This window comes from Hyaena hyaena, unplaced genomic scaffold (assembly GCF_003009895.1).
Source record: "Hyaena hyaena isolate Hyena2069 unplaced genomic scaffold, ASM300989v1 scaffold_1115, whole genome shotgun sequence".
NCBI classification, from domain to species: domain Eukaryota; kingdom Metazoa; phylum Chordata; class Mammalia; order Carnivora; family Hyaenidae; genus Hyaena; species Hyaena hyaena.
This window is the reverse complement of record NW_024081743.1, coordinates 557,786-576,836: the sequence shown is the minus strand read 5'-3', so window position 1 is coordinate 576,836 and position 19,051 is coordinate 557,786. Positions and strand designations below refer to the sequence as shown.

At 39.1% G+C, this 19,051-nt stretch overlaps 1 protein-coding gene across 1 annotated transcript; it reads right to left on the bottom strand.

Annotated features, from left to right (window-relative positions):
• Positions 1 to 5,474: 5,474 nt before the first annotated feature.
• NAP1L2 (nucleosome assembly protein 1 like 2) lies at positions 5,475 to 7,949 on the bottom strand. Its single transcript, XM_039222354.1, has one exon. It carries the CDS (start codon positions 7,624 to 7,626, stop codon positions 6,241 to 6,243), a length of 1,386 nt encoding a protein of 461 aa, XP_039078285.1. The 5' UTR covers positions 7,627 to 7,949; the 3' UTR covers positions 5,475 to 6,240.
• Between the last annotated feature and the right edge of the window lie 11,102 nt (positions 7,950 to 19,051).

The following is a 19,051-nucleotide window of genomic DNA, read 5'->3' as shown; positions in this document are numbered from 1 at the left end:
CTGGCAAACTATAGGTGATATCTTGAGCAAAAAAGATTTATGGTGTGAATCTCATTTCCACTTGTTACTGACATATTTCACATTAAAACATGCACATATATGCAGAGATGCAAGCATGCACATACATAGACATAATATCAATATTTATTACCTCCTCTCACCTTTATAGCTGATGTATAAATACAAAATGATAAAAGCACTCCCTACTGTCTCCACCTGTTGTGAATCTTTCTGACCATGAGCCTCCTCTCACTCTGGATCATATAGGTGTGTGTGTGTGTGTGTGAGTGAAAGAGTCTGAGAGCATGTTAAATGTGAAATAGAAAATGTAAAAATATAGCCATCTTTCACCATTTTCATGAAGTTGCCTTGTGAAATTTTTATTTAAACACCAATCTGCTTGGAGACCTTTTTTTCTCATGTCAAGTGATACACTGGATTGGAATGCTGATCCTTTCATATGAAGTTTAAGTTAATACACAGATTCTGTACTTTACAGAAGCAGTAAATCACAAATAGATGATTAACATCGCTGATTTCATCTTCCAAATACACCTACACTAGTATTGACATTGAAGTACTCCATAGGTGTCAGAATCAGCAATCCACCTTTTATATACACTACTTCTTGTATACATGTACATACTTGTATTTATATACACCTGACCCAAATCTGTCCTGGACCCAAGGTGCCACTGTACTTCATCAACCAAAAGGATATCTATTCTGCAGGTATTTGAAACCAAAACCTCCCCCCCGCCCGACATTATCCAATTCTGGAACACTCCTCTTGTCTTTCGCATAAGTTTCTCTTTCCCCTAGGTGTGGGTCAGACCAGATGCTAACCAAGTCAGGATCCTCCCACTACGCTGTCACTTATCTTTGCCTTCCCTCTGGGTACCTTCGCTTTAGCAGACAGACAAGTCGACCTTGACTTCATCGCGGAAGAACGCATCTCTACTTCCCATCTCCAAAACCACTGATGGCACCCGACCTCGGTATGCCTCTGCCAGACCGCCAGAACTGCCTCTCTTCTTACCGGCCACAGGCACTATTACACAATATGGTTTCATAAAGCACTGGAGCCAGGAAGACGACTCACCCACTCCTTTTGACCTGCATGCGCGCACACGCGCGCGCACACACACACACGCACGGACGCACGATCGCTCGCACAAAGGCCAAAGAGGATACTTACACTAGCGGCCTCCATGATGATTCAGCCTTGTCTCCCCCGCCCCCACGTATTCTCGCACGCGCCCTAATAGAAGTTTTACCAGGGCTAGGGTCCTTTATCACACGTGACCATTCGGTACTAGCTTCCTTCCCACTTTAACCCATCCCACGCGGGACGTCGCGCAAACACAAAGAAGCAAGCGCGCGCTTCACACACACCCACACCCAGCCCGAAGGGCCAGAAGAGAGGTATGTACACCTGCAGAATGGAAGGTAGTGATTACCCATTTTGGCTGCATGACCCGGAGAGTTTTTATTGTCTTAAAACACCCTGAGAATAGATCAACAAATGGATCATTAGAGTTGTTTTAAAAAACAGGCAGAGATTGTTTACTTTGGGACATTCTTTTCTCTTTCGCTTTAAAAAGCCTGTATTATTCGAAGCACCTGGGTAACTCAGTGGGTTGGGCGTCAGACTTCAGCTCAGGTCATGCTCTGTGCTGGCAGCTCCCAGCCTGGAGCCTGCTTCGAATTCCGTCTCCCTCTCTCTCTGCTCCTCCTTCCCTCGCGCTCTATCTATATCTCTCTCTCAAAAATAGGATTTTTTAAAAACCTTGTATTATTTGGCAAAAAAAATTTTTTTTCAGAGAAAATACATTTCAGAAATGTATTACATGTTAAACTTATTTATTTTTAAAAGATCATATAATTTAAAATAATCAGCTACATGTTGCATACATACCTGTGTGGTAACTAAAAAATAAAATCTGTTATATACCTACGGATGATATATAATTTCATGTGGTTCTTATTTTCTGTATTCTATTTTTCTCTGGTTTCTAAATATTTTAATTTAATAATGCATCATTGGCCAGCGAACAAATGGCCTGTGGTGAGTGTTGAGTTTGGTGTACACAGCTACAAAGATAATAGTAGAGTGTAGTGAGGAAGTAACAACACAGTCACTATATTTTCTTCTTCATTAACCAGGCTTGCCAGTTCCTTGCCAGTACTTTAAGTACTGCACGAAATTTGCCACTTAGCCTTCCTTCATACTTGCAGAAATCCTGGAGATTTTGTTATTAAACTGCAAAGTATGTACTTTCACTTTTTGTTTGATTGGAAACAAATTAGGGAGACAATTATTAATAACTCAATAAAAATTTACTGTATCCTATTGTATACCAGTTTTGAATATTTCATAGATAAAAACTTAGTAATAAAAATAATACAGATACACTTTATACAGCACTCACTATTGCCATGCAGATTTCAAGCACTTCATATAAGCCAATTAAATCTTCATAATCTATGAGGTAGATACACAATTATTATTATATTTTTTTAAATATTTTTATTTATTTCTAGGAGAGAGAGAGAGAGAGAGAGCGTGAGCAGGGGAGGGTCAATGAGAGAGGGAGACACAGACTCCGAAACAGGCTCCAGGCTCTGAGCTGGAAGTCAGCACAGAGCCCGACGCAGGGCTCGAACCCACGAACCGCGAGATCATGACCTAAGCGAAAGTTGGACGCTTAACCGACTAAGCCACCCAGGCTCCCCTCAATTATTATTATATTTTTACAGATATGGAAACTAAGACACACAAAGTAGCTTGTATAAGGTCACCCGACTAATAAATTTAAAAATTGGGATTTGAATTTAATCAGCCTGGCTTGAAAGATGAATCACTCTGCCCTATGATATATAATACTAAGTACTGTAATTTACACCATAAACTATTAGGTACCCAAAAAATGGAATTTCATTGTATTTAGGCATTTCAGTATATTCCCTGGGAATATCTAAATTCTAACAAGGCCTAATAGCCACCTCAACAACTCTTTCAGGACTGTATAAATGATACATTTTTTAAAAGAACAATTACCAAAAAAATTAAGGTAAAAATTATATTCTTAGTCACACTTGGGCCCTAAATCCTAGTATAGGCCTCTCTGGTATGTGGGCTGAAGCCTATGGCCTACCCTCAAAGCCTAAACTTCCTTTACACTAGTCTAAACTCAAATCAAATGAACATCCATCCCAAGACAAGCTAAGAGAGTGATGACAGCCTCAAACTGTTTCACCCCTTCTCAGGATGATTCATCCCTGAGAAGGGGTGAAAGAGAAGGAAATATAAAAAGCAGTCCCTGACATTAGGAAGCTGGTCTGATCCTCACAGCTAGGCCGTGCTATCCTATTGAATATAAACCATCTCATAGAATACCAACTTCAGACAAGGCTATGCTGGGACTGTACCAAAATGAGACAAAGCAAGGCCACCTAATTTTGTCTAAGCACAGACAAAAACAAGGTCACTGTGTCATTCACAAAACACAAAACATCACTGCCATTCTAACTAAAATGAGTGGCTACAACAACTTTACCAATTACAGCTTTATGCTTGTTCTAGTCTCTCCTCCCTATAGATGAGACTTATTGAACTATCAATCACTAAATTGTCCTACAACATAGAATAAACCCCCACTTCCATAGACACTCCACCAAATCACACAACCAAAGCCCAAATTCTGCAATATGTTTTCTAACACTTACTTACTGATAACATACAGTGGTTCCCCAGGATGTGTGTTCTCCCTCATGGCAATGATGGAGACTATGGGTATGTTCAACTTTGGTCTGTCCTTATTCAACTATGGGTATATCCTTGCTGGTCTTTGGCTGGGCACCACTAACATGAAGGATAAAGCAAAGGGGCTGGCCTGCCCTTACAGAAAGCCCAGAAAGCAGCTTTACTGCTCTCCTCTGTAGGCAAGAGAAAGGGACAAGGAGGGACTTCAAGATGCCTGATCCTCCTCTGTAAAATAGTGGGAAAGATACACACATGTTCCTGACTTTCTAATACATAACAATAACTACAACTAAAAGGCTCCCAATCTTAATTTTGTGGAAGGTATTGGAGAGGAGTTGGGAATTTAACACAGGTCAAGATTGAGGGTGAAGACTGAAAATGTTTACATGTATCAAGCATACATTGTAAGTATTTCCCAACTTAGGTTCCCCTATAATAGTAAGTTGCCTCTAGTTCCTTATACCCTGCCAACTATTACAGCCCCATAGAAAAGCAAGTGAGCATTTACTATTGACCATGGGAGAAAGATATATTTAGAGTAGGGTCCCATCCAGACAGGAAAAGGAAAGAAAAAGCCCCTATCTTCCTCCTCCTTGTAAAGATGAAGCAGAGGTTAAAAATAAATCAGTGAAGGAAGCATGTTCAATAATGGAGGAATAAGTCACAAGCAGAAGAGATTGTGTTCCAATTTCATCTTATAATTCTGTGAGATCACATCACAATCACCTGGGATGGAAGAGTGGATAGGCAGCAATAACGAGACACACCACTTCTTAGCCACTCTCAGATCTCACATGGCTTGGAAGGGATTTAAAAATTCCCTGTTGGCCCAGAGGGATAGATGTGACCTTCACAGAGTCTACCAAAATGGGAAGCCAAACCTCTGGATTTCCAGACATGAAGAAAGCAATGTCAACTCTGGGACAAAGTCAGCTCTCTAACCAACCACATCCCTTTTCCCTAGTCAGTGCATCCCCATCCCCCTCCGCCAATGTCATAAAACAATATAAGCCCCTGTACACCCAGATGACATTGTGGAAGGATAGGTAAATCTGAAATATAGACAAACACACAGGAGCTTGTTATTTATGCAGTGTTTAAATTATATTTAAAAAAGCAGTCAATTTACTGGACAAAAACTGAGATTTTTGTTTCTCTGCAAACTTGGGGTATGGAGGTGGACTCAGAATTAAAATTAGATTACTTATAAAACCTAAGATAGTTTCTTTGCACATCTTAGTGTTAGTAAATCTTCTTGCATATTTAAACACATAGAAAAGTAATAGAAAATAAATCAAGACATTAACAGTGCTTATCTTTGGGGAGTGGGTATAAGGATTTTGTGGGGGTTTTTTAATGGTTTTATTTATTTCTGAGAGAGAGAGAGAGAGACAGCGTGAGCAGGGGAGGGTCAGAAAGAGAGGGATCCACAGAATCTGAAACAGGCTCCAGGCTCTGAGCTAGCTATCAGCAACAGAGCCTGACGCGGGGGGCTCTAACCCAAGAACCGTGAGATCATGACCTGAGCTGAAGTCGGACGCTTAACCGACTGAGCCACCCAGGAGCCCCTGGATTTTGGTTTAATTAATGTATTTTTTAGTATTTCTTAGATGTTTTCCAATAAACATAACACCTTCATAATGAGAAAAAAAGATAAGTTGTAAAACAGGAAACACTCTGAAATTTTTATTTATTTTATTTTGCAGTGAAAGAACATGAAAAGAACTTTTCAAAATGGTAAGGTGATTACTTCCAATGAATGATTAAGTGTACTACAGGAAGGGAAATTACATAATTTACATTATGTAAATTACATTTACATAATTACACAGAACAACATGTGGCAATCTTTTGAAAGTACTGTAATTAACACTTCACTGATAAACAATAACCTCAATATCACTAAGTTTTATTATTTACCATGGTCACATAAAATACAAGAGCCTATTGATAAGCTGTTATTAACAATAAATATGATTTTTCCTGAAAATTTTAACCATATGCGGACTTCTTAAGCCTTCAAGTTTTAAATTCCACTGTATTATCTTGCAAAATGAAGCAGGTACAACAGAATAAACCCACTAAAGAGAAGACTAAGAAAACACAAATATAAAAAACAAACAGCTGCAAAAAGCCTTGGGTTGGTTCTCCAAGATTTTCTTTCCAAATAAATGTTGGTCTCTTTTAGCAGTTCTGATAATATTCACAGCCACAGATTAATAGCTACATGTTAAAAGGACTTTAGAGGGATTAAACTACATACACTATATAGATATTTTAAATCATCTACCACAGTTTATATTTCTTGAAAACATTCTACTAATAATACAAGGTCACATAAATTTCTCTTATATTTCTGAGACCTATGTTTTAAATGGCTCTACAAGAAAAAATCAGCACACAAGCCTCTAATTTCTTATATCTTGAGTAACTAGATCTACAGCAGTTAATGTCAGGATCAAGTACACTTTGCTTTAGCGATCAACATCTTCTACTATTCCCTCAAGATTTTTGCAACAAGCTTTAACCTCCTCTATTGCAGCCATCCAATTATCATAAATAATTTTGTCATAAATTGCATCATTAACTTCCCTAACTACCCCCTCCTGCTGAGATTCAAGTGCATCACCTGAGAAAAACAACACTGATCTTGGTATTATGTAAGTACGTAAATTGTGACCAAGTAAAAAATCATCATTTCCATCCTTTCTACTGGAGCTGATTCCATGAGGAGTAAAGAAATTGAAGAATGAATCCTTGGGAAAGTCTTCAGTTACAGTTCGGATTGTTCCCCAGATCCGGTGTTTCTGTTTCTTCCTGATGGTTTTCAAAGTGACATTCTTACCTTCATTCCAATCTATCTCACAGCCTGTGCAATACTCAATCGCAGTTCCCCTATAGGGATGGGGATCATAATACGACAGCCTTGACTTCAGCACGTAAGTCTTTGTTAACAGCTCATTTTTAAAATATTCATTGGGCTTGAAGTGAAATTCTAGTGTGAAACTGAGAGGCTCGCCAGGATCTGAAAGTTTCACTTTAATATCTGTCAGGAGCTTCAGGATAGGCTCATCATATTTCTTAATCAAAGGAGTGAGTGTGTCAACGTTTTTTAAGACAGTCAGCCAAAAATCAGGAATTCCTTTAGGATCCTGTTCTTTATTCTCTTCTCCAGTAGCGTCAATGTCGTCATCACTATCCTCCTCATCGTCATCATCTTCCTCAACAGCATAATCATAATAATCTCCTTCACAACCATCATCCTCATCCATGTACTCATGTACCAGACCCTCCTCATTACCATCCATCTCTTCATCATCATACATCTCATCATCATAATCCTCAGAGTCTGATTTATATTCACATTCCTCTTTTGTAGGTTCATAGATTGCATTTATGATCTGACGTCTTTTTTCCAATAAAGGTTGATACATTTCAGCAAACTTTCTTTCAATGCCATGAAATTCCCTCAGAAATTTGGATTCCAGATTGGCCACTCTAGTTTGAAGTTTTTTGAGGGCTAACACACGGTACTTAACTTTCAACGGCAGACTTTCAACAAAGTCTGTATCTAAAAGATAACCAATAAGTCCTTTTGGACGGTCTGTGTCTGAATCCTCATCAGTATCTTCATCTTTTACCCTGCCTTCCCCGGACCCAGCAGCAGCATCTTCACCTTTCTCCCCTTCTTCCCCAGCCCCTGCGGCGGCTTCCTCACCGCGCTCTTTAGCGTCTCCGGGCCCAGCTGCGACATCTTCACTGCGCTCCGGTTGATCCCCGGGTCCCTCCATCATTACTTTATTACCAGCCTCTTCTTGACTAGATTCTAACAGTTCTTTGTGGTCGGCTGACTCGGCCATTTTTCAAAGGACCGTACACGCGAAAGGTGGCTACCGCCAAGATGAGGAGAACTGACCTCCGCAGGGGAAGGACTCACCGGAACAGCAGAAGCAGCGGCGGCTGGGGCAGAGGTGGAACTCGCAGTAGTGGAGGGGCTGCGAGACTGACGGTTGAGGCTGCTGCCGAGATGAAGGCTGTGCTGAAGTTGTGAGAACCGAACGGAGGCAAGGGTGCCCTGGGCTGGAGTGCAAAGGAGGCGATGGTCGGTTTTGCAGGAACCAGCCAGAGACTGCAGAAAGCTGCAGTGGGCGGACCTCCTCCGCAAGCTGCTAGTGCCTCAAGAAAAAACGGTGCCGCAAGATGATTACGCAGCTGTCTCCTGACTAGATTTTCTTGGTGCATATAGTTTGCTGCGTCACTCCCTCCCGCCCCTACGACTCTGCTTTTAATTTCATTTGCTGGGCTGTAGTGATTGATAAATCCTGAGCCAATAATTTATTAGATCTATCAAGTTTCCAAGCCCGCTCACCTCACCATGTTCTCTAATTTAGCTGATTCATCTACCTCTAACTTAACCTCCAATCCCAACCCCCACCCCTTGAGTTTTCCAGAAACTTAGATTTTATTTGTTTATTCCTTCAATTTGTAACTGGTTTTATACTTTTATAATTCCAAAAAAGCTGAAAGAAAATAGTAACCAAAATGTCGGACAAGGAGAGAAGACAAGGCATCTACCCATCCTATATTTGTCCCTTTAATTTTAGCCCCAGGCTCTGGGGAAGAGGAAAGGGGTGGGGGTGGGGGTGGAGGGATTTATAAAGAGAGGCTAAAAGCAAAAACAGTAAAAAAAAAACTAGCAATCTTGGTCTTAGGATGGTGTAACTGTCAGTGATTTAAATATTCTATATTTTGTTTTTTACTGTATTTTCCACAAGCTATATGGTAAGTGAACAGCAATTTTAAATTGGAAACGCCTCATAACATTTCCTGGGGACAGGAAATGGTTGGAGAGGGGACAGATGACGTGATTAGAGAAGGGGGAAATGGGGAGTAGAGAGAGGGAGGCAAACCATGAGCGACCCTTGAATGCTGAGAACAAACTTGAGGACTGATGGGTGTGGGGAGGAGGGGAAGGGGGGTGATGGGCATGGAGGAGGGCATTTGTGGGGATGAGTACTGGGGGTTATATGGAAACCAACTTGATAATAAACTATTTTTAAAAAGATTTAAAAAAAGATAAGCGTTAAGGTGAAACACAGCCTAGTTAAATTTTGGTGAAGATCCAAAGCGCTGTATCCAACAGTCTGACATGAACACACAAGACAATAAACCAGTTGCCTGGCTTACCAGTAACTCCCTCCTAATACAGACTTCCCTTGTCCTCCTTTTTATGCTGGCTCTCAAGCCACTGGGAATTTTAAAAAGAAATGTTTAAATGTAAAGTAATATTTATTTTACAAATCATAGCACTTGCTTGACACGTTTGAGTTACTGAAAATAATCTAAATCTCAGCATTAAAGACGTGGTTAAATATATGATAGAGTATTCACAAGGTAGAATGCTATGTATGCAGCCATTTAAAAATTTCCTCTTGGAAAATTAACAGAAGACCATGAGGGATAAGGGGAGAAAACAGTTGGGTAGAGGGAGAGAGGCAAATTGAATGCTGAGAACAAAATGAGGGCTGATGGGGGTGGGAGAGAGGAGAAGGGGGGTGATGGTCATAAGGAAGGACACTTGTGGGGATGAGCACTGGGTGTTATTTGGAAGCCAACTTGGCAATAAAATATAAAAAAAATTTCCTCTGGATAGGAATCATTGGTGATGTTTATTTTGTCCATATTTCCAATGCTGATCATTTATTAATTGAACAATTTAAAAAATTTTACTATTTCCCAGATTTAAGCAACCTGTATTGTGTCATTATCACAGAGATAAAAACTGTTTACATATTTTATTTCTTTTCAGACTCTTGCAGTATACAGGCAATTTTTTTCTTTTTATATACTTTATCTCTATGTACCATTACAATATTTACAGAATTCAATTTTCAAGCTTATGTATTGATCGGGTAGTTCCCTTGTTATGAGTACTTTGCATTCCAAGTTTCCTTTTTCTGGTTCTAGAGTTGCACCATTCCTTGCAGTTTTCTGAAATAAATACAACACATGCTCATTTTTGTAAACTTTGGGAAATGAGAAAATTTTTAGAGTATAACTGAAATCACTAGTAATCTCACAACCCTGAGAGAACCATTGTGAACATTTTGGTCTTTTTCTTTCTAACATGTCTATGTATGTGTTCTGTTTAGGCTAGAGTTTTCTAAAGATAAACTTGAGATAAATTCTTTTATAAACTTTTCCCTCTCACTAACATATTCCAGTGTATTTAAGTAGTTTCTAAAAATGTAATTTTAAAAGAAAATGCATTGTTACTTAAATATATTATGAAGGTAAATCAAACTATTCAAAGACAAAGAGAATGTATGTCATATAATTTTGAGACTGAAGATTCCTTCATAATCATACATGTAGTCACAGAAACCATAAAGGGAATTATATGTTTCATTACATACAACAAAAGTATGTGACACCAAAAGCAGAGGCAACGAAAGAAAAAATAAATAAATTGGACTTCTTCAAATTAGAAACATTTGTTCACCAAAAAATACTATCAACAGAGTTCAAAGACAGCCCATGGAGGTAGGAGAAAATATGTGCAAATCATATATCTGATAGAGAATTAATATCCAGAATACATAAGGAGTCCTACAACTCAAGAACAACAAAAGCAAACAGTTAAAAAATGGACAAAGGATTTGAAAAGATATTTCTACAAAGAAGAGATACAAATGGCACCTGAAAAGATGTTCAACATCACTAATTAGGGAAATGCACATCAAAACCACAATAAGGAATCACTTCACACCCATTAAAATAACTATTATTGGAAGAAAAACACAGAAAACAGAAAATAGTGTAGATAAGAATATGGAGAAATTGGAAACTTTGTGTATTGTTGGGGAATGTGAAATGGTGCAACTCTTGTAAAAAGCTGTATGGTAGAACTTAAAAAAAAATCAACATAGAATTACCATATGATCCAACTATTCCACTTCTAGGTATATACCCAAAAGAAATGAAAAATAAAACCGATATTTTTACACCCATATGCTCATACCAGCATTTTGAGGGCTGATGGGGGTGGAGGAGAGGGGAAGGGGGTGATGGGCATGGGGAGGGCACTTGTTGGGATGAGCACTGGATGTTATATGTAAAACAACTTGACAGTAAACTATTTAAAAATTAATAATAAATAAAAAATAAAAAAATAATGTTATTTTTTGAGAGAGAGGGAGAGAGAGAGAGAGTGCAAGCAGAGAAGGGGCAGACAGAGAGAAGGAGACACAGAATCTGACACAGGTTCCTTCCAGGCTCTGAGCTTTCAGCACAGAGCTCAATGCGGAGTTCAAACTCAGGAATGGTCAGATCATGACAGGAACCGAAGTTGGATGCTTAAACGACTGAGCTACCCAGGTGCCCCAAGCAGCATTTTTTACAATAGCCAAAAGGTGGAAACAATCCAAATATCCATTGATGGAAGAATGGATTAAAAAATAGTAGTACATATGTACAACAGAAATATTATTCAGCCTTAAAAAGGAATGAAATTCTGACACATGATACAACATGGATCAACCTTGAAAGCATTATGCTAAGTAAAATAATCCAGACATAAAAAGACAAGTATTTTGTGGTTCCACTTATATGAGGTGTCTAGAATAGTCAAATTCATAGAGAAAGAAGGTAGAATGGTGGTTGCCAGAGTCTCAGGGCAAGTGGGAATGGTAGTTTTTGTTGCCATTTTGATACTTGTTTTGTGGTTGTTTTTATAAATTTTCTCTGATCCTGTCTTTTTTTGCTCTCTTTCATGGTTTGTTAGCTCTCTTTAGTGATATGCTTGGATTCCTTGTTCTTCAGTTTGCATATCTATTACTAGTTCTTGACTTGTGGTTACCATTACTTTTGCATAAACCATCTTCTGGGTATTAGCAGTCTATATTGAGTTGATGGTCACTTAAGTTTAAACCCCAGGGGGCCTGGGTGGCTCAATCGAGCCTAACTTCAACTCAGGTCATGATCTCACAGTTTGTGAGTTCAAACCCCACATTGGTCTCCATGCTGACAGTGTGGAGCCTGCTTGGGATTCTCCCTCTCTCTCCTCTTTCTCTGCCTCCCCCCACTCATCTTTCTAAATAAATAAACAAACAAAGAAACTTAAAAAAATTTAAATCCCATGCTTTAGATATATGTTGTCATATTTTACATCCTTTTATTTTATGAATCCCTTGACTGAATTTTACAGAAACACTTAGTTTTGTTTTTTACTTTTCACACTCTCACTTATGGTCTCCCTTTGCACTTAAAGAGTCTTCTTTAATATTTCCTCTAAGGATGATATATTCGTCATAAACTCCTTTAGTTTTTGTTTGTCTGAGAAACTCTTTCTCTCTCCTTGTATTTTGAATGATAGCTTTGCTAGATAGAGTATTCTTGGCTAAGGACTTTTCCCTTTCAGCACTTTGACTATATCTTGCCACTCTCTTCTGGTCTGCAAACTTTCTAATGAAATATCCACTTATTGCCTTGTGGTTTTCCCTTGTATACAACTGTCTTTTCTCTTGCTGCTTTTACATTTTTTTCTTTATCTAATTTATTAATCTAATTTTTATTACCTTGCTTCTTAGTGTGGTCCTCATTGGGTTGATTTTTAGGGGTGATCTTGTGCCTCATGCATCTGGATATCTCTTTCCTTCCCCAGATTAAGGAAGTTTTCAGCTATTATTTCTTTATCTTGTCTGCCCTCTTTTCTCTCTTCTTTTTTGGATAGCCCTATAAGTGAGAATGTTATTATGTTTGATGGAGTCACTGAGTTTCCTAAAACCATTCTCATTTTGCATACTTTTCCCCACTCATTTGTTCACTTTGTTCACTCTTCATTACTGTGTGTTCCAGGTCATTTATTCATTCTTCTGCTTCATGTAGCTTGCCATTAATTCCATCTTATGTAGTTTCAATTTCATTTATTGTGTACTTCATCTCTCATTGGTTCATATATATGTCTTTGTTAAGGGTCTCAACTCTTTTCTCAAGTCCAGTGAGGATATTTATGATGATTACTTTTTAAATTTTTTTTTAATGTTTTTTATTTATTTCTAGGAGAGAGAGAGAGAGACAGCGTGAGCAGGGGAGGGTCAGAGAGAGAGGGAGTCACAGACTGAAACAGGCTCCAGGCTCTGAGCTGGCAGTCAGCACAGAGCCCGATGCGGGGCCCGAACCCACGAACCGCGAGATCACGACCCAAGCGAAAGTCGGACGCTTAACCGACTAAGCCACCCAGGCGCCCCCAGAACATATTCATCTTATAGCTGGGAGTGTGTACCCTTTGTCCTACATCTTTCCATTACCTCCACACTCAGCCCCTGGCAACCACCAATGTACTTTCTGTTTCTATGAGTCAGCTTTTAAAAATATTCTGCAGTGTGTGAGAACATACAGTATTTGTCTTTCTATCTTGACTTATGTCGTCTGTCATAAAACGTCCTGAAGTCCCATCCATGTTGTCGCAAAAGGCAGGGTTTCATTCTTTCTAATAGCTGAATAACATGCCAGTGTGTGTGTGTGTGTGTGTGTGTGTGTGTGTCTATTTACCCAGTCATCCACTTATAGACACTTGGGTTTGTTTGTTTTTAATTTTTTTTAATGCTTTATTTATTTCTGAGAGAGGAAGAGAGAGACAGCGTGAGCAGGGGAGGGTCAGAGAGAGAGGGAGATTCAGATTCTGAAATAGACTCCAGACTCTGAGCTGGCAGTCAGCACACAGCCCGACGCGGGGCTCAAACCCACAAACCGTGAGATCATGACCTGAGCCAAAGTCAGACGCTTAACCGACTGAGCCACCCAGGCACCACACACTTGGGTTGTTTGTATCATGGGTGTTGAAAATAATGCCACAGTGAATATGGAATGTTTATTGTGTTAGGCTTCATTCTGTTGCAAGATTGTTTTGTTTATTTGCGGCCTTTTATGATTTCATACAAATTTTAATGTTTTTAAAATTTCTAACATATTGGGGTGCCTGGGTGGCTCAATCGGTTAAGCGCCCGACTTGGGCTCAGATCATGATCTTGCAGTTCGTGGTTTCGAGCCCCGTGTCAGGCTCTGTGCTGACAGTTAGCTCAGAGCCTGGAGCCTGTTTCAGATTCTGTGTCTCCCTCTCTCTCTGACCCTCCCCTGCTCATGCTGTCTCTTTCTCAAATAAATAAGACATTAAAAAAATAAAATAAAATGTCTAACCTATGAACATAGGATATTTTTTAGCTTATTTGTGACTTCATCAATTATTTTTATCAATATCTTATAATTTTTAGTGTGGAGATCTTCCACTTTCTTGGTTAAGTTCTTTTTAGGTATTGTATTTTTTTTATCCTATTGTAAAGGGGATGGTTTCCATATTTCTTTTCAAATCATTCATTTTATTTTATAAAAAGCAAATATTCATGTGTGTTAATTTTGAATCCTGAAACTTTACTGAATTATTTAATTATTTCTAATAAATTTTTGTGGAATATTTAGAATTTTTTATATACAAGATCTTGTCATCAACAAATGAATAATTTTACTTCTTCATTTTCAATTCTAATTCTCTTTTTTTCCTGTTTTTGAAAGTTTTTATTTTAATTCCAGTTAGTTAACATACAATGTTATATTACTTCCAGGTTCAAAATACAGTAATTCGACACTTCCATACATCACACTGTACTCGTGAAGACAAGTGCGCTTCTTAATCCCCATCACCTTCTTAACCCATTCACCTACTCCATTGTTCCACTTTGCTTATTTGTTTTGCTTCATAAATTCGACATATGGGTGATAACATAGGGTATATGTCTTTCTCTGCTAACTTATTTCATTTACTATAATACTGTCTCTAGCTCAATCCATGTCATTGAAAATGACAATATTTCATTGTTTTTTTATGGCTGAATACTATTCCATTGCATATATATATATACCATCTCTTCTTCATTCATTAATTGATGAATACTTGGGCTGCTTGCATATCTTGGCTATTGCAAATAATGCTGCTATAAAAATAAGGGTGTATGTATCCCTTTCAATTAGTGTTCTTGTACACTTTGGGTACCCAGTACCATGCTGGCTGAAACATAAGGTAGTTCTATTTTTAATTTTTTTTTGAGGAGGCTCCATACTGTTTTCCACAATGGCTGCACCAGTTTGCATTCCCACCAACAGTGTAAGAGGGCTCTCCTTTTTCTACATCCTCATCAAAACCTGTTGTTTCTTGTGTTGTTGATTTTAGCCATTCTGACTGATGTGAGGTGATGTCTCATTGTAGTTCTGATTTGTATTTCCCTGATGATGAGTGATACTGAGCATATTTTCATGTGTCTGTTAGCATAGCTTGCTTTTCCAACACAGAGAAAAGGGCAAAGACTTAGACAAAAGACAAAGATAGAAGAATTTATCCCAAGTGAAAGAACAACATAAGGCCATGGTCAGAGATGTAAACAAAACAGATATAAGTAAGAGGCCAAATGGAGAATTTATGTTTTTAGTATTCACTCAAATTACACTTAGTTTACAAATAGTTTAATACTACTTTCAGGCTTACAACATAGTGATTCAACACTTACAATACCTGGTTTTCATCACACCACTTGTGATATTTAATCCCTATCAACTACTTAATTCATCCCCCCCCCCCACTTCCCTTCTGGTAACAATCAGTTTGTTCTCTATAATTAAGAATTTGTTAGAAGGGGCCAACATAGCAGAGAAGTAGGAGGATCTGCACTCCCTGCATCTCTCAAATCAAGAAGGTCTGATGCCAATGGACTTTGAACCCCAACAGTCTGAGAGGAAAAGAGACTAAGTCTACCAAGGAGAAAACAGGAAAACCAGACAGCCCACAGATGGGTGATTGTGAAATGGGGGAGATAAAATGGGCCACATCGTCATGAAGGGGAGGGATCCCCTCCTGCAGACAGACAAGGGGAAGAGAAAGAACAGCTGGGGAAGCATAGGACTGTATCTGGACGAGAGAAAAATCTTGGACTGGAACAGAGAAAGATCCCATCTCTAACTGCAGGGGTTTCTTCAGACTGAGGCCAGCTGCCTTGTTCACACACCTGGAGAAGAGGGGAGTCAGCTTCAGGTTTGGCGGTAGGTCAGGAGCACAGTATGCAGCAGGAGAAACCAATCCCCTCCCCTGAAGTGCTGCAGCACAGCCAGGGGATCACACACATGGAGCAGGAGTTAAAATCCCAGCTAAGTGTGGGACACAAGAGACAACGGAGTGAGACAGGCCACCTCGTATGTGTCCGCAGCACAGTGAGGAGATTCAAAGGAGCGATTTGGGACACATGGTCCGTGAAGAAGGAACTGGGGGCTCACCGTTTTTCTCCCCACAGCCACCAAGGCAGGGCCTCAGAGATCAGTACACAGGGCCCACAGTGGAGGCAGGACCCACCTACACCAAACCACGCCCCTCAATGCTGGGTAGCTGTCTATCTACTGAAGCTGGATAGATGCTGTGGAACCAGATGGCCCCCTCCTATGGACCAACACTGTGGCATTGTGTGGCTTAATTCTAGGACAATTCTTGTTATTTAGATACATTCTCGTTTTCTCCTTCCAAACTTTTCCCTCCTCTAGGCTGGATACTCTGCTTATTGGTTGCCTAAACAGATATATTTAATATCCATTCTCTTGATGCATGTTGTACACCTCCTTTTTTACTTTCCTTTCCATCTCTCGGGAATAATCAGGACATATAGTTTCTCTGGGTAACTTTATCTTCATTACTTTTTCCTCACCTTCTTCCTTATTTTCCTCTTTCGCCTGACCAATATTCATTTTTTCTTTTTCCCCACCCCTGCTATTTCTCTTTTTGTATATGCTCTTCCATCAGCACTGCCTCCACCCTGTTATCTACTTGTAGCTGGTGCTTATAGTTTTTTGTTTTTAGATTGTTTTTTGATTTTGTTTGTTACCTTATTTGTTTTATTTGTTTGTGTGTTTGCATGTTTTTGTTTCGTGTTTGTCTGTTTGTTTTCCTTTCCAGGGCTACTTCAAGGAACAAATCAAAGCACACCTGGGGGAGGGTCCAAAACATCAGTATGAATAGGGAAATAAAATAATGAAAGTCACACAACAGACACCAAGTAACACTCTCCAAAAAACACCTCCTAAACAGCCAAGCCCTGGACAGTGTATTATCTCCGCCCCCCATTAATACAGCTGTGCTCACAGATACAGAGTACATAAGAGCTTTTAAAACTTATAAGTGACAGAAAACTAGCCAAAATGATGAAGCGGAGGAATTCTCCTCAAAACAAGTTCCAGGAAGAAGTGACAGCTAGGGGCGCCTGGGTGGCTTAGTCGGTTAAGTGTCCGACTTTCGCTTAGGTCATGATCTCGCGGTTCGTGGGTTCGAGGCCCACGTCGGGCTCTGTGCTGACTGCCAGCTCAGAGTCTGGAGCCTGTTTCAGTCTGTGACTCCCTCTCTCTCTGACCCTCCCCTGCTCACGCTGTCTCTCTCTCCCTCTCTCTCCTAGAAATAAAAAAAAAAAAGAAGTGACAGCTAAAGAATCAAAACAGATATAAGCAACATAACTGAGCAGAAATTTAGAACAATTAATCGCTGGGCTTGAAAAAAATAGAAGACAGCAGAGACTCCATTGCTGCAGAGATCAAGGATCTTAAAAATAGAATTTTAAAATGCTATAAATGAGGTGCAAAATAAAATGGAGGTGGCCACAGCACGGATTGAAGAGGCAGAAGTGAGAATAGGTGAATTAGAAGATAAAATTATAGAAAAGAGGAAGGCATGAAAAAGAGATAAAATGATACAGGAGCATGAAAGGAGAATTAGAGAACTAAGAGATGCAATCAAATGAAACAATATCTGTATCATAGGAATTTCAGAAGAAAAAGAAGAGAGAGAAAGGGGCTGAAGGGGTACTTGAACAAAACATAGCTGAGAACTTCCCCAACCTGGGGAGGGAAACAGGCATTGAAATCCAAGAGGCACAGTAAACTCCCCTCAGATGTAACGTGAATCAATTTTCTGAACGACATATTAAAGTGAAACTGGCAAAATATAAGAATAAAGAGAGAATTCTGGGGGCGCCTGGGTGGCTTAGTAAGTTAAGAGTCCGACTTTCGCTTAGGTCATGATCTTGCGGTTCGTGGGTTCGAGGCCCGCGTCGGGCTCTGTGCTGACTGCCAGCTCAGAGCCTGGAGCCTGTTTCAGTCTGTGACTCCCTCTCTCTCTGACCCTCCCCTGCTCACGCTGTTTCTCTCTCTCCTAGAAATAAATAAAAAACATTTAAAAAATATATATGGAAACAAATGAAAATGAAAATACAGCAATGAAAACCTTTTGTGATGCAGCAAAGGCAGTCCTAAGAGGAAAATGCATTGCAATCTAGGCCTATCTCAAGAACAAGAAAAATTCCAAATACAAAATCTAACAGTACACATGAAGAAACTAGAAGCAGAACAACAAAGACACCTAAAACCCAGCAGCAGATGAAAAATAATAAAGATTAGAGCAGAAATAAACAATATAGAATCCAAAAAAACAGTAGAACAGATCAATGAAACTAAGAGTTGGTTTTTTGAAAAAAATAAACAAAATTGATAAAACTCTAGCCAACCTTCTCAAAAAGAAAAGAAAGACATCCCCAATAGATAAAATCACGAATGAAAATGTGTTTATTACAGCCAATCCCTCAGAAACACAAGCAATTATCAGGGAATACTATGAAAAATTATATGTCAACAAACTGGACAACCTGGAAGAAATGGGCATTCCTAAACACCCAAACACTACCAAAACTCAAACAGTAAGAGATAGAAAATCTGAACGACCCCTAGCTAGTGAAGACATTGACTTAGTTGTCAAAAATCTCCCAACAAATATGGGCCCTGGGCCAAATGGCTTCCTTGGGGAATTCTACCAGGGAAATAAAGCAGACTTAATACCTATATTTCTCAAGCTTTTCCAAAAAATAGAAATGGATAGAAAACTTCCAGTCACATTCTATGAAGCCAGCATCACTTTGATTCCCAAACTAGACAGAGACCAAGCAAAAAAAAGAACTACAGACCAATATCCCTGATGAATATGGACGCAAAAATTTTCAACAAGATATTACCAAATCAAATTCAACAGCATATAAAAAGAATTATCCACCATGATCAAGTGGGATTCATTCCTAGGTTGCAGGGCTGGGTCAATATTCACAGATCAATCAATGTGATACATCACATTAACAAAAGAAAAGATAAGAACCATATGATCCTGTCAATAGATGCAGAAAAAACATTTGATAAAATACAAAATAATAAAAACCT

What these genes read in the sequence shown, in the direction of transcription:
- NAP1L2 (XM_039222354.1), bottom strand. Translation starts at nt 7,626, where the DNA reads ATGGCCGAGTCAGCCGACCACAAAGAACTGTTAGAATCTAGTCAAGAA.